The sequence below is a fragment of the Sus scrofa genome, unplaced genomic scaffold (assembly GCF_000003025.6).
Source record: "Sus scrofa isolate TJ Tabasco breed Duroc unplaced genomic scaffold, Sscrofa11.1 Contig1955, whole genome shotgun sequence".
NCBI classification, from domain to species: domain Eukaryota; kingdom Metazoa; phylum Chordata; class Mammalia; order Artiodactyla; family Suidae; genus Sus; species Sus scrofa.
This window is the reverse complement of record NW_018084989.1, coordinates 1-14374: the sequence shown is the minus strand read 5'-3', so window position 1 is coordinate 14374 and position 14374 is coordinate 1. Positions and strand designations below refer to the sequence as shown.

Below are 14374 nucleotides of genomic sequence, written 5' to 3'. Positions count from 1 at the left end.
TGGTATAAAATGGCATATGCATCTCCAAATTAATGGGCAGAAATGAGAAGCAGAGAAGAGGTTATCAGGGAGTAAAGACCTTTCTCTAGAACTGCTTGATTTCTTATGTTGCTGCTTCTGATTTCTTTAAAATACCAAGGAGTTCTCTTGTGTCATACCGGCTTAAGTATCCAGTATTGTCCCTGAGGCAGCCTGGGTTGCTGCTATAGTGCGGGCTTGATCCCTGGCCTGGAAACTTCCATATGGCATAAATAAAACAAGATAAAATAAAGTACTGAGTAAAAAAGAAAATTATCTCTCACCAATGAAAAAGTCTTCTACAAACTCATCAAAATTGGTGTCCACTATGGACGCCAGATTCAGCAAATAAATCACATAATCTGGGCACATCATCAGAAAAATATTATGTAGCCAATTTCATAACTCTATAAGGGAAAGTTATTCATGCAATAGCATTTCAAAAAGTTTTCTTTTTAGTTTGATAGCAATAACCAAGAAAATCTTAGGCTAAAATATGAGGGCCTAATCCAAACTTCCTACTTAACATTAATCACAAAAATTTCCATGCACTGAATGTTAACAATGCCAAAAGCATTAAGAATTGTTTGATCACTGTATATGTATTAATCTTATTTAATCCTCCAAACCATCTTATTATCTTACTCTATGTCAAGTAAGTAACATCAGCCTTGAGTTTCCTATAGCTCCTGTACCCCACAACCAGCCATATGGTCATATGTTTCTGTGGTCATATGGTATTCGCAAAGACTTTGAGGGGACAGGATCTCCAAATTATATAAAGATTTAGCTATGTTAAAAGCAAAGGAATCAAAGAAGATATATTATGCTAACACTAATCAAGAGAAAGCTAGAGTAGCAATATTAACTTCAGTCAAACTATATATTGTTAGAAGCTACAGAAAGAAGAGCAATTTAAGACAAAAGAAGTTAAATTAAAAATAGAGTAAAAATGAATGAAATCAAAACCATAAAAGCAAGAGAAAAAATCATGTAAATTGATGAATGTCTAGCCAAGCTAAACAAAAGGTGGGGGAGAAGACAAATATTAATGAAATAAGAAAGGGAAAAGAAGCCATCACTACTGATCCCATGCATATTAAATGGCAGAAAAGTTTACTAGGAGGTGAAGGGCCTAAACAGACATTCTTTCGAAGAAGACACACAATGGCCATCAGGTGTATTAAAAGTGCTCAAAATCACTAATCATCAGAGAAATGCAAGTCAAAACCACAATGAGATATCACCTCACATCTGTTAGAATGGATATTATCAAAAAGACTAAAGATAACAAGTATTTGTGAGGATGTGAAAAAAAAGGGAACCCTTGTATTCTGCTGGTAAAATGTAACTGGTAGAGCCGCTATGGAAAACAGTATGAAGATACCTTTAAAATTTGAAAATAGAACTCCTATACGATCCAGCAGTCCCACCTCTGGAAATATATCTGAAAAAAAAGTCAGTATCTTGAAAAGATGATCTGCACTCTCATTTTCATTTCAACACTATTATTTACAAAGCCCAAGACATGGAGCAAGCTAAGTGTCCATCAACAGATAAACAGATAAAGAAAATGCGATGTGATGTGTGTGTGCGTGTGTGTGTGCTGGAATACTATTCAGCTATAAAGAGGCAAGGGGTCTTACCATTTGTAATAACAGATGAAACTGAAACCGGAGGCCATGAAGCGAATGGAAATAAGCTAGAAAAAGATGAATACTGTATGGTGCTGCTCATGTGTGGAATCTAAAAAGTAAATAAATAAATAAATAACTCAAAGTCAAAGTAAAAGAGAATAGCATTGTGGGTGCCCAGGGGTGTAGGGGTGGGGAAATATGGAGATGCTGTAACTTTCTGTTATAAAATGAATAGAATAAGTTCAGAGGAGCTAATGACAATATGATGGATGTACTTAAAAATATTGTATTGTATTCGTGAAATTTGCTAAGAGAGTGGATCTTAAGTCTTCTCAAATCACATGAAAAAAATAATTATGTGAGTGTGATAAATAAGTTAACCGAATTGACTTTAATAACCACTTCACAATGCATATGTTTATCAAATGTTCATACTGTACACTTTAAGAAGTTACAATTTTATTTGTCAATTGTAAAACTGGGGGAAACAAAATAGTATGTGAACTCTTTTTTTAAAATGGGCAAAATCCTGAACAATGACAATACCAAATGCTGGTGAGAATCTGGAGCAAAGGTAATTTTTATTCACTGCTGGAGGGAAACCAAAATGGGACAGCCACTTTGGAAGAAAATTTGGCAGTTTCTTATATATGATCAAGTAACCCTGTCTTTAGCATTTACCCAAAGGAGCTGAAAACTTATGTCTACACATAAAACTTCCAGATAAATGTTTGTAACAGCTTTATTCATAATTGACAAAATTTGGAAAGCTACCAAGATATTCTTCAGTAGGTCAATGGATAAATAAACTGTGATACACCTAGACAATGGAATACTATATAGTGCTAAGAGGGATGAGCTATCAAACCGTGGGATAACATGGAGGAATATTAAGTGCACCTTCCTTAGTGAAAGAAGCCAATCTGAAAATGCCACATACTTTAAGATTCCAACTACATGACATTCTAGAGAAAGTAAAACTATGGTCATGGTAAAAAGATCAGTGGTTGCGAGGAATTGAGGTTGGGGAGAGGGATGAATAGGTGGAGTACAGAATATTTTTAGGGTATTGAAAATATTCTGTGTGACAGTATAATGATGGATACATGTCATTTTATATTTGTCTAAACCATAGACTCTGTAACAATAAGGACTTTAGGTAGTTTACATGTTGTGGGTTCATCAGTTGTGACAAATGTACTACTCTGGTACATACTGATACTATGGAGCATATTGATAACGGAGGAGGCTATGCATGTGTAGGGACAGGAGACACAGGAGAAATCTCTGAATCTTCCTCTCAGTATTGCTGTGAACCTAAAAGGGCTCATTAAAAACAGTGGGATGGGTGGCATCTTGGGAGTGCTGGGTCACAGACTCGATTCCCAGCCTGGAACAGTGGGTTAATGACCTGGCACTGCCACAGCTGTGGCTTAGGTCATGACTCCACCTGGGATCTGGTCCCTGGCCTGGTAACTCCATATCCGAAGGGTGGCCAAAAATGAAAAAAAAAAAAAAAAAAGAAAAGAAAAAGAAAAAGAAAAAAAAATGACTTTATGTTCAAATCTTGAAACCTTTAAATGAGGCCAATTTTTTGAAAATTACAAGCAACAAATTCACACAAGGAAAAAGATCATCCGAATGGGTTTATCTGAGTTAAAGAAATCACATTGATAGTTAGCAACATTCCAAGAAGAAAGCCCCAGGTTCAGACGGCCTCACTGGTGAATTCTACCAAACATAAAGAAGATATTAATTCTCTACAATCTTTTTCGGAAAACAAAAGCAGACGGAGTTTCCATTCAGGTTTGGCAGGTTAAGAACACAGCATAGTGTCTGTGAGGATGCAGGTTCAATCCCTGGCCTCGCTCAGTGGCTTAAGGATCCAGCATTTCAGGAAGCTGCAACATAGGTCACAGATGCAGCTCGGATCCAGTTGTTCTGTGGCTGTGGCATAGGCTGGAAGCTGCAGTTCCAATTCAACCCCTAGCCCAGAACTGCCATATGCTACAGGTGTGGCCAAAAAAAAAAAAATAATTATATAAAATAAAATATAGTAAAATAAAAAATAAAGCAGAGGGAACACTTCCTAACTTATTCTACAAGACCAGCATTACTCTAATACCAAAACCACATGAAGTCATTACAAGAAGAAACTACTGGCAAATATCTCTCATGAACATGAAGGAAAACTTTCTAAACCAAATATTAGCAAATCATATCTAACAGTGTATAAACTGAACTAAACACCAAGAACAAATAGTATTTATCCCAAGTATCCAAGTCTGGCTCAACATTTGAAAATCAGTCATAGTAGTTCCTCACATCAACAAGCCAAAGAAAACAAGTTACATGCTTATATCAAGTGATCTAGAAAGAGCACTTAGACAACAAAACTAACTGATCATAAGAAGTTTCAGTAAACTAGGAATGAGGAGAATGTCCTCAACTTTAAAAGGACACCTAGGGATAGGATGAAAAACACATGGCTCACGTCATACTTAATGTTGATAAATGTGGAGCTTTATCCCTAAGTTTGGGAACATGGCAAGAATTTCCTCTTACCACTCCTATTCAACATCAAACAGGAAGCCTAATTAATCAAATAAAGCAAGAAAAGAAATTGTATACAGATTTGAAAGAAAGAAAACTGTCTATGTACAAAATCCTGAAAAACTGACAGAGAAAGAAAGAAAGAAAACAAAAGGCAAAACCCCCTAGAATTAGTATGTGGGGGATACAGGTTAATATACAAAAATCATTAAAAGACATTTATCTGCTTAAGCATCGGCAATAAAGAAATTCAGAATTTGAAACAAAGTAATACTATTTACAATAATGAAAAAGTGAAATAATTAATGCAGAAATCAAATGAAACACATATAAAACCTATATGCAAAACACTATAAAACACTGCTGAAAAAATCAAAGACGACATAAGGAAATGGATTGAAAGACTTAATACTGGTAAGAGAGCAATTCTCAACGTGTTCTGTAATTGCACAGAATCCCAACCAACATAGCAGCAAGCTACGTTGCAGACATCAATAGACTGATTCTAAAGTTTACGTGGGAATGCAAAACACCCAGAATAGCCTGGAATAGTCAACACAGTACAGAAGAAGAAGAGGAACCAAAGTGGAAAATTCATACTAAACTATTTCAACACTTACAATAAAGGTAAATTAAGGAATAGAGGGTGATATTCTAGACACGGAACACACACATAGTCAGTAGAATCTTTTACAAAGAAGCAAAGGCAATTTAATTGAAAAAAAGTTAATCTTTCTCACAAATGGTACTGGTAGAATTGGACATATAAAAAAATGATCCTAAACACAGATCTTTCACAAAAATATACTCAAAATGGATCACAGACCTAACTATAAAATGCAACATCAAATGCAGAATCCATGGAAGAATAAAATAATAACTTGGACTTTTTTAAATTAAAAAAGATAAACTTCTTTGCAAAATACACCATTTGGAGAATAAAAGATAAGGAATATGCTGGAAGAATATATTTGTAAATACATATCTCATTAAGGACCTTTATCCAAATATAGAAAAACTCAGTTAGCAATCAGAAACAAATATCCCAAATAAACATGAGCAAAAGATCTGAACAGGACTTTCCATTGTAGCTCAGCAGGTTAAGGACTGAACATTTCTCTCTGAGGATGCAGGTTCAGTCCTTGGCCTCACTCAGTGGGTTAAGGATTCAGCTTTGCCAAAAGCTGTGGCATAGGTCACAGATGCAGCTGGGATCCAGTGTTTCCATGGCTGTGCTATAGGCCTCAGCTGCAGCTCTGATTCAACCCTTAGCCCAGGAACTTCCATATGCTGCAGGTACAGCCTTGAAAAAAATATCTGAATAGATACCTCATCAAAAATATAGAGAGGACTTTGGATATGACAATGATATTTATATATAACAATAAAGATATCACCTGTGAAAGAAATAATGGTTAAGCTTGTCCTCATTAAAATTTAAAGTTTCTGGCTGCAATAGGCTCTGTCAACATTGTGAGGACAAGCCATAGACTGGGAGAAAATACTGGAAAATACATATTTGATAGAGGGCTGTTTATGCAAAATTTACCCAAAAAGCCTCTTAAAATTCAATAATAAAAAAATGAACAACCTAAATAAAAAGTGAGAAGATGATTCCACAGACACCTCCCCAAAGGTTGAAATATAGGAGGAAAATAAGTATATGAAAATATGTTCAGCATCATTGTCTTTAGGTGACCACAAATTAAAACAGTGCGCTACAACTATGCACATGCTCATTTACACTCATTTGTAAAACATTGACACACCACTTGCTAGAGATAATGCAGAGCAACAGGAACTCTGATACTCTCATTTATTGCTAATGGTAAAACAAAATGATATAATCACTTTGGAAGACATTTTGCACTTCTTAAAATCTAAATATAGTCTTCTGTATGATCCAGAAATTGCAGCCCCTGATGTTTACTCAAGTGATTTGAAAACTCATGTCCACAAAAAATTGCATGCAAATATTTCATAGAAGCTTTATTGATAATCATGAAAAACTAAAAGTATCCAAGCTGCTCCTATATAGATGAATGGATGAATAAAGTGTGGTCCATTGATACATTCACTGAGAGAAAGAAATGAGCTATCAAACAATGAACAGACATGGATGACTCAAATCAATATTTATAACTGAACGAAGCATTTGAAAAGGTAACATACTGTATGACTCCAGATATATGATCTTCTAGAAAAAGAAAAGCTATACAAAATGCAAAAAGATCAATGGTTTCCAAGGATTGTTGAGAGAAAGAGAAGCTTACATAGGTGAGGTGAATGAGGACTCCAGGCAAAGAGCCTATTCTGTATATAATTCAAATGGTGAATTCATAGTACTATGCATTTGTCAAAATTCATAGATCATTGCATTACAAAGAGTAAATTTTAATTTATCAAAATGTTTGAAAATAATTTAAGTGGTTAAGGGATCATGGAATGAAATGTGGAAAATGACCCCCCTGAAAAAATAACAGTATTTTCAATGTTTGCAATAATCTTACTAAAGGTGATAGGACTGAACATTATTGACCTAAGAAACTTAAGAAATGACTGAAATCTCTAAGACCAAAAAAAAAAGCATATATAAGTACTACATTCTGGTTAATAAAGTAGTTTCCCATCATGGTATAGATCAATAATTCTGGTAATGTATGTATGTAGGTAGGTATTGAACAAGTAAATGGGTGGTAGATGATGAAGCCAGAATTCTCAGTTTTGCAGTGGGAGGTTATAAAGAAGAACAAGCTATTACAATCTATGTAGTCATGAAGTATCATATAAGTATGGACCCATTTTTAGCTTAATATAGATTCAGGAAGTAACACAGAGTAATATTTGCATACACATATTTATGCACAGGTTAGTAGGCTCACATATATTTCCTGGTTCTATCCTCCTATAGGATCAAGAAGCAGTGACACCACAGTAGAACGAACACACCCAGAGCTGAGTACTTGGTTCCTAATACCATTCTCCAATAAAAGGAACCAGGTATCAGTGGAGAAATGTCAGATTAGATGGATGTGGTAAGGAATACACAAGCTGACCCTAAAGCATCTCATAGGTCCAGAAAAGAAATAATTTTTTTTTAAAGCAATGTAATGTCTATACATCGAAGGAAACAATAGCCAACTGGAAGAGTTCCCAGGGGCCAAAGCTGAAAAAATTTAGCAACAAAGTAAAACAGCATTGGGTATAACTGAAAGTATAAAACAAACATCCATGAATCCAACTGAGATAAATAAATAATTGAATAAATTAATAAATGAGAAAGAATATACAGATTACCCATGGAAAGGAATCCCAAATAATACATATAGATATTCCACCTTCAGTGGGGCAGAGCTTAATTCCCACCCCTTTAGTGTGAGCTGCACAGAGGACTTTCCTTCTGAAGAATAGGGTGTAGAAAGTGGAGGCTGAAGGGGCAAAGCAACTTTATGGTGGAGAACCCTAACAGTACCTCTGCTCCCATCGGCAGCAATAAATCACGTCGAGAGTAGGAAAAAAATAACAATTATAATAAAAACAGCAGACAAATTTTGCCTGCCTCAAACTCTACTGTGAAGGAAGCAATATTTAAGGAAATTTTTAAGATAATCAATTTCATGAGTTTTATGTGTGTATGTCAGTCTCTCAATTTTTGCTGTATCTTGAGAATGTGCCTATCTGCTGATGATAGGTACTCATTTAACAAATGTATAACAAGCAAAACACTTGAATAGCGGATTTTACATCCTTGCAACCCTTTCCTCTTGCTATTCTTTTTTCTTTTTTCTTTTTTAGGACAACACCTGTGGCATAGGGAAGTTCCCAGGCTAAGGGTCGAATCAGAGCTGTGACTGCCAGCCTACACCACAGCCACAGCAACACCAGATCTAAGCTGCATTTGCAACCTATACCACAGCTTATGGCAACATCATATCTTCAACCCACTGAGTGAGGCCAGGGATTGAACCTGCATCCGCACAGACACTGTGGTGGGTTCTCAACACAGTGTGCCACAATGGGAAATCCTCCTCTTGCTATTTTCTGCTTTTTCTCCAGTTTACATTAGTTGAAATACACTGCCATGGTAGACATTTATTTCAAGTAAAAATAAAATAATATTGACAATATGAAATCCAAAATTTCAAAGACTGCTGTTTCTTCACTGGTTATTCCTTGCATTATACACCTCTCTACTTAATACTTTAAAAAAATATATTTCCCAAGGATACCCAATTAGAATTATTCAACTAAATTTAGAGTGAACTAATAAGAACTCTCTCCAGAGGCATTTTAATGCTGTTTCACTGTAAGAATCCCCTGTGACTATTCTGAGGAAAAGACAGATAAAATGAATCTGTTTGTTTTGGAGACAATAGTTAGAAAGCCTAGTCTTCATAGTGGAAGGTAACGAAAGTAAAACAAGAATTAGAACCATAACCATCTCTCTTTCAAAAGGTACTGATAACCAAGTAAGATATTGCATTACCAGGTTTTCCTTGCATCTAAGGTTAGGTCACTGCTATTTTTATAGAATTTGGGGGAAACCAGAGACACTAAATGCCTGGCCTTAGACAGTGCAATTCGGGATAGTTCTTTACATCCCAAGGATTTTCTTTCTCCTGAATTTCTACTCATAGGCCATGCAGCTCACTTCTTTTCTATAGCTGTTATTTCTTGATTCTCATTCAGAAGGGTCTGAGTTCCCTCCTCATGAACTAAGAGCTCCACTTCACTAACCACCAAAACACATGACTTTGGAGTTCCTGCTGTGGTGCAGGGGGTTCAGGGTCCAGAGTTGTCTCTGCGGTGGTGCAGGTTCAATATTGGTGAGGTGAGTTAAGAAGAATCCCGCATGGCTGCAACTGCAGCATAGGTCGCAGGGGCAGCTCAGATTCGATCAATGGCCCCAGAACTTCCATATGCTGTGGGTGCAGCTGAAAAAACGAAACAAAACAACCTAACTCTATCACCTCTATTTGCCTGTTTCACTGAAGTAACTATTGCCCTTATCCCACTTTCTTCTCTTCCTTTTTCTTTCACCAATGTAGTTTTTTGGGGAGTCTTACACACATTCCAGGCAACCTTAGTTCCTGATTCTGCTTTGCAGGCAGTTAGAGACTAAGGACAGGGGTTCATTTGGTTGCTACTCTCTCCCATTTCCAGGAATTCTAACTTCCCTCCCAAACAAGTTAGGACCAGAGGCATTGTTTCTTAAGAAAAAACTTTGCAATCCTACTTTAGTCTCAGCCTTTCAGATATAACATGAATTGACTTCTTGCGACGGCCCACAGAGCTTTGCCACCACGTCGCCAAGGCTTTCGTGGATCACACGTTGTAGGAGCTCCTCAATACCCTGCTTGTCTTCTGGATGTAGCACCTGCCACCAGCCACTGGGACTGTCACCTTCCTGCCAGGGCCTTCTCAATATCAGGAAAATGCTTTCAATTGGTCCTATTCTTCAGTATGTTTCATCTCACTCTATACAGCCAGGAACATTCTGCCCACCTCCACCTACACACTATGTAAACTTCTTATCACACAAGAAAAGCAAAGGCAGAAACAAGCTGTGAAATCCATGAAATACTCCAAAAGTAAAGCATCACACACGGACTCTCAAATGAAAGCAACAGAATATTTGGGTTTGAACAGTCAGTCAAATTACTACCACATGGGATTACACAATTGTGAGTATATTTTTCATTTCTCATCTCATCGATTTTTTCATTTTCTGTCAATTTATAACTTAGCTCAATGAACTTTGGTTATGAGAATGTCTTCTAAAAAATGAAAGGTCATGATTTAATTCTCAAAAGAATATTATTTGATTACTAGTATATAACTATTAATTTTGATGGCTCTGACCCTTTCAGTAAGTTATTAATTATCTTTGTAGGCAGGAATGACATTATAGACCTTGAAAAAATTATGGAAAATAACTCTCGAAAAGGACAAACTTCAAAATGTTTCATTTTCAGAAAAATCATTAGAACATGTGGTGACTGAACATTAGAACATGTTGTAGAGGTCTACCTAATTTTTTTACACATATGATCAAACTTTTAAAAGAAAGTGCAACACATTTGATAAGTATATTTCTATACAAATGTGATTATTAGTCCTATCAAACTGACTCACTGTGATCTATAAGATACAAGTTTTTCTGTCCTGGCTTAGATACATTTTCAGAACTCAGTAAAATCTGGTTAATAATTTATTAGTCCATTATATTATACATTTTTTTATACCAGCAGAGGAGATTTTTAAAAAGTAATCCTGTATTCACTAAATCTTGTTTCTTGTTTGCATTTATAAGCCTGGAAGAAGCAACTAAGAAATGAAAAATTACACATCTGTAAATGAATTCATACTTCTGGGATTAACAGATGATCCAAAGCTAAATGTTTTGATTTTTCTATTTCTATTTTTCACATATATACTGAGTATAACTGGAAACCTGACAATTATCACCCTCACTCTGATAGAGTCACACCTCAAAACTCCCATGTATTTCTTCCTTAGGAACTTCTCTTTCCTAGAAATCTCATTCACCACAGTGTGTATTCCTCGCTTTCTGGTCAGCATTGTAACAGGAGACAGGACCATTTCCTATCATTCTTGCATGGCCCAGGTCTTTTTCTTCATACTCCTTGGTGCAACAGAATTTTTCCTTCTGACTGCTATGTCCTATGATTGGTACGTGGCCATTTGGAAGCCCCTGCATTACACCACAATAATGAACAGCAGAATCTGCAACCAGCTTGTCGTTAGTTCTTGGCTGGCTGGATTTCTCATTATCTTTCCACCTGTGATCATGGGACTTCAGCTGGATTTCTGCGACTCCAACATCATTGACCACTTCACCTGTGACTCTTCTCCCATGCTTCTAATCTCCTGCACAGACACAGCATTCCTAGAGCTCATGGCATTTTTCTTGGCAACATTCATGCTCATGGTAACCTTAACACTGGTGATTCTTTCTTATGCATTCATCCTTAAAACAATTCTGAGGATCCCCTCTGCTGAGCAAAGGAAAAAGGCCTTTTCCACTTGCTCCTCACACATAATTGTTGTCTCCATTTCTTATGGAAGTTGCATTTTCATGTATGTTAAAACTTCCGCCAAAGAAGGAGGGGCTTTGACCAAGGGGATAGCAGTCTTAATACCTCTGTTGTCCCAATGCTAAATCCTTTTATTTACTCCCTAAGGAACCAGCAGGTAAAGGAGTCCTTTAAGAAGCTGGTCAAAAAATGCTTCTTAGATAAATTTTAATCAGACAGAAATTCATGCCTTGAACTTTATGTGGAACTGACGTCTAACACAACTATTAATATTATATTTCTCCATCTGATATTATTTTCAACTTCCTTGTCCTTCAGGTTTTATTCTCCTTTTATTGCTTTTGATCTCACTTACTTCACCTATATTTTTATTTAATTTTTAAGATCAACATGAGTACTTTTATTTGTCTGTAATAATTAGACCTCACACCTTGCAATGGGATCTAGGAACCAAGAGTGTTTCCTAGTTTAACTAAGGATAATGCCATTATATCACTTATCTTTTTATATGTACATACCCTGAAATTTTTCTGAGCTTGAGTGATTTGATATAACATAAATGAGAATGGGAATTTAATAAAAATTCCAGAATTTAGTTTTAATAATCACTGAAGGACTTTCTTTCTGAACATTAATAAAGAGTTACAGAAAAGTTATCATTAAGGAATTCTAAAAAGATGATTTCTCCCAGGACATAAGCATGAGGTATTAAAATAAATAGATCTTAAGAGTTCCCACTGTGGCTCAGTGGGTAAAGAACCCAACATAGTGTCCATGAGAATGCATGTTCCATCCCTGGCCTCACTCAGTGGGTTAAAGATCTGGTGTTGCTGCAAGCTGCAGATGGGTAGGTCACAGATGGGGCTCAGATCCAACATTGTTGTGGCTGTGGCACACGCTGGCAGCTACAGCTCCAGTTCTAGCTAGCCCCAGAACTTCCATATGCCCCAGGTGCGGCCCTAAACGGAAAAAATAAAAAATCTGTCTGTGTGATAAAGTCTCCTACATCCAGTGTGCCTGTTCTATTTATCCTTGTATCTCCTATAGTTTTTACATAATAAATGTTGATCTTTGCTATTTGGGGCATAGGTACTATATCTTCATTGTGAAGTTCAGGCTTTAATACTACAATATATTTAATACTTTTTGTACTAAATTTCAGAGTTACTCTAAGCATGGTATTGACATTTCTGTAACACCCCAATACCCACACAATGAAACGTCTTTAGGAAACTATGCAGATGGTTGATCCACAACCCATTATTTTCTTTCAATTTGTTAAGAGTGAGCCTGGAGCTCATTTGAGGCTCCTATGGAAAGAACCTCCTAGGAAAAGAAGGCTTTTGCTTCTCTTAGGAATTTCCTCTCTGAAGTTTTTGACAATTAAAACCATATATTTTTATCCCCCAGATAGTTCTAAAAATTTCTGATACACTGACGTTACCCTAAAACGTTTTCCACTGTTGACAGAAATAGAGTTATACATAATCAAAAACAGGTGAACATTAACAAATTCTGAGAATATGAATGCCTAAAACATCCATATGATATTTACATTTTCTTGTCTCAGCAAAAACATTTTCTATATCTCCTTGTAAAAAGTGTTTTGCTCGGAGTTCCCATTGTGCCTCAGCAGTTAATGAACCCGACTAGGATCCATGAGGATGCAGGTTCCATCCCTGGCCTCGCTCAGTGGGTTGAGATCTGGTGTTGCCATGAGCTCTGGTGAAGGTAGCAGACATGGCTTGGATCCCACGTTGCTGTGGCTGTGCCATAGGCTGGCAGCTATAGCTACAATTCGACTCTTATCCTGGGAACCTCCATATGTCACGGGTGTGGCCCTGAAAAAGAAAAAAAAAAAGTGTTTTGCTCAGTTTGATAGTAACTTCATTTAGAATTGGGAAATATAACGGCCTTTTCTGAGGCATCATAGGTGTGAATTTTCCAGCTTTTCCAGAATTACCTTTGTGTTTATCTCTTTGCTTGATAAGACTTTTTATTTTTTCAGTAGTTGTTTTGGAGCTTCTATGAAAATATAAATGTTTGCTTTGCATATGCTGATATAACTATGACTCAAGTAACATGGTACTCAGTCAAGTCCAGATCCTTGAAAGCATTTAGCAGAAAAATAGTGTTTGGTAATGTTTAACAACCAGTTCTCAGAAAAATATACACAGACATATATAAGTTACTAATATAATATAAATAATAAAAATACAGTAAACTTCACTGTAATTCTATATGCTCAGTTGACTTTCAAAGAATGGTTTACTGACTTTCAAAATTCATGCTATTTCCAACTTTGGCTGCCAATCCCACAATTTGACAAATGGCTTGATTTGACAAGGCACTCAAATGCACAATTATAGTCAGAAGTTTCAATATACTCAATAATTGGTATAAAATGTTATTAAAACTATAATATAGGAGATTTGAACAAACATTAATCTAATTGACACTTTTAGAATATTCCACCCAATATCAAAGAATACTCATTCTTTCCAGTAACACACAAACTTATCATAATACATAATCTGGGTGACAAAAGTCTCAAGAATTCACAACACTCAAGCCATAAATGTATGTTTACTGAAGACTGTGTAATTAACATAGAAATAAATATTAAAGACTGGAAAACCATAATATTTGAAAACTAATTATCATATGTATCTATGGGTCAAAGGAAATCAAAGAAAATTAAAGGGCAGTTTAAATAAAAAACATGAAATTACAAATAAAATTTTAGGGTAGCAAAAATTATTTAAGAAACACATTCCTTGTTGCAGTGGTTAAGACTGATTGCCACTGCAGCAGCCCAGGTCACTGCTGTGGCAAGGTGCGATCCCTGGCCAGAACTTCCACATCCTGCGGGCATGCCAATGAATAATAAATGAAGTCTACTTTAATCATCTTCCAAAGGCCTTTGCAGAAATAAAAGAAACTTAAGATTCTCCAATTCATATCCTTCAGAAAAAAGGAAATCTCTTTAAGATCAATGAATCTTAACTGTCAGTAGTGATCTGAGCTGCTGCAGTGACAATGCTGACTCTTTAATCCTCTACATCATAAGGGAACTCCATAAGGTGGATATTTTGGACAATTTAGGCT

General features: G+C 36.1%; 1 protein-coding gene across 1 annotated transcript; it reads left to right on the top strand.

Annotated features, from left to right (window-relative positions):
* Nucleotides 1-5442: 5442 nt before the first annotated feature.
* On the top strand, nucleotides 5443-12025 carry LOC106507486 (olfactory receptor 6C76-like). Its single transcript, XM_021081677.1, has one exon. The coding sequence runs from the start codon at nucleotides 10543-10545 to the stop codon at nucleotides 11389-11391; it is 849 nt and encodes a 282-aa protein (XP_020937336.1). The 5' UTR covers nucleotides 5443-10542; the 3' UTR covers nucleotides 11392-12025.
* The last annotated feature ends 2349 nt before the right edge of the window (nucleotides 12026-14374 follow it).

Excerpts from the sequence above, each read along its gene's own strand:
- LOC106507486 (XM_021081677.1), top strand. The coding sequence starts at position 10,543 with ATGAAAAATTACACATCTGTAAATGAATTCATACTTCTGGGATTAACA.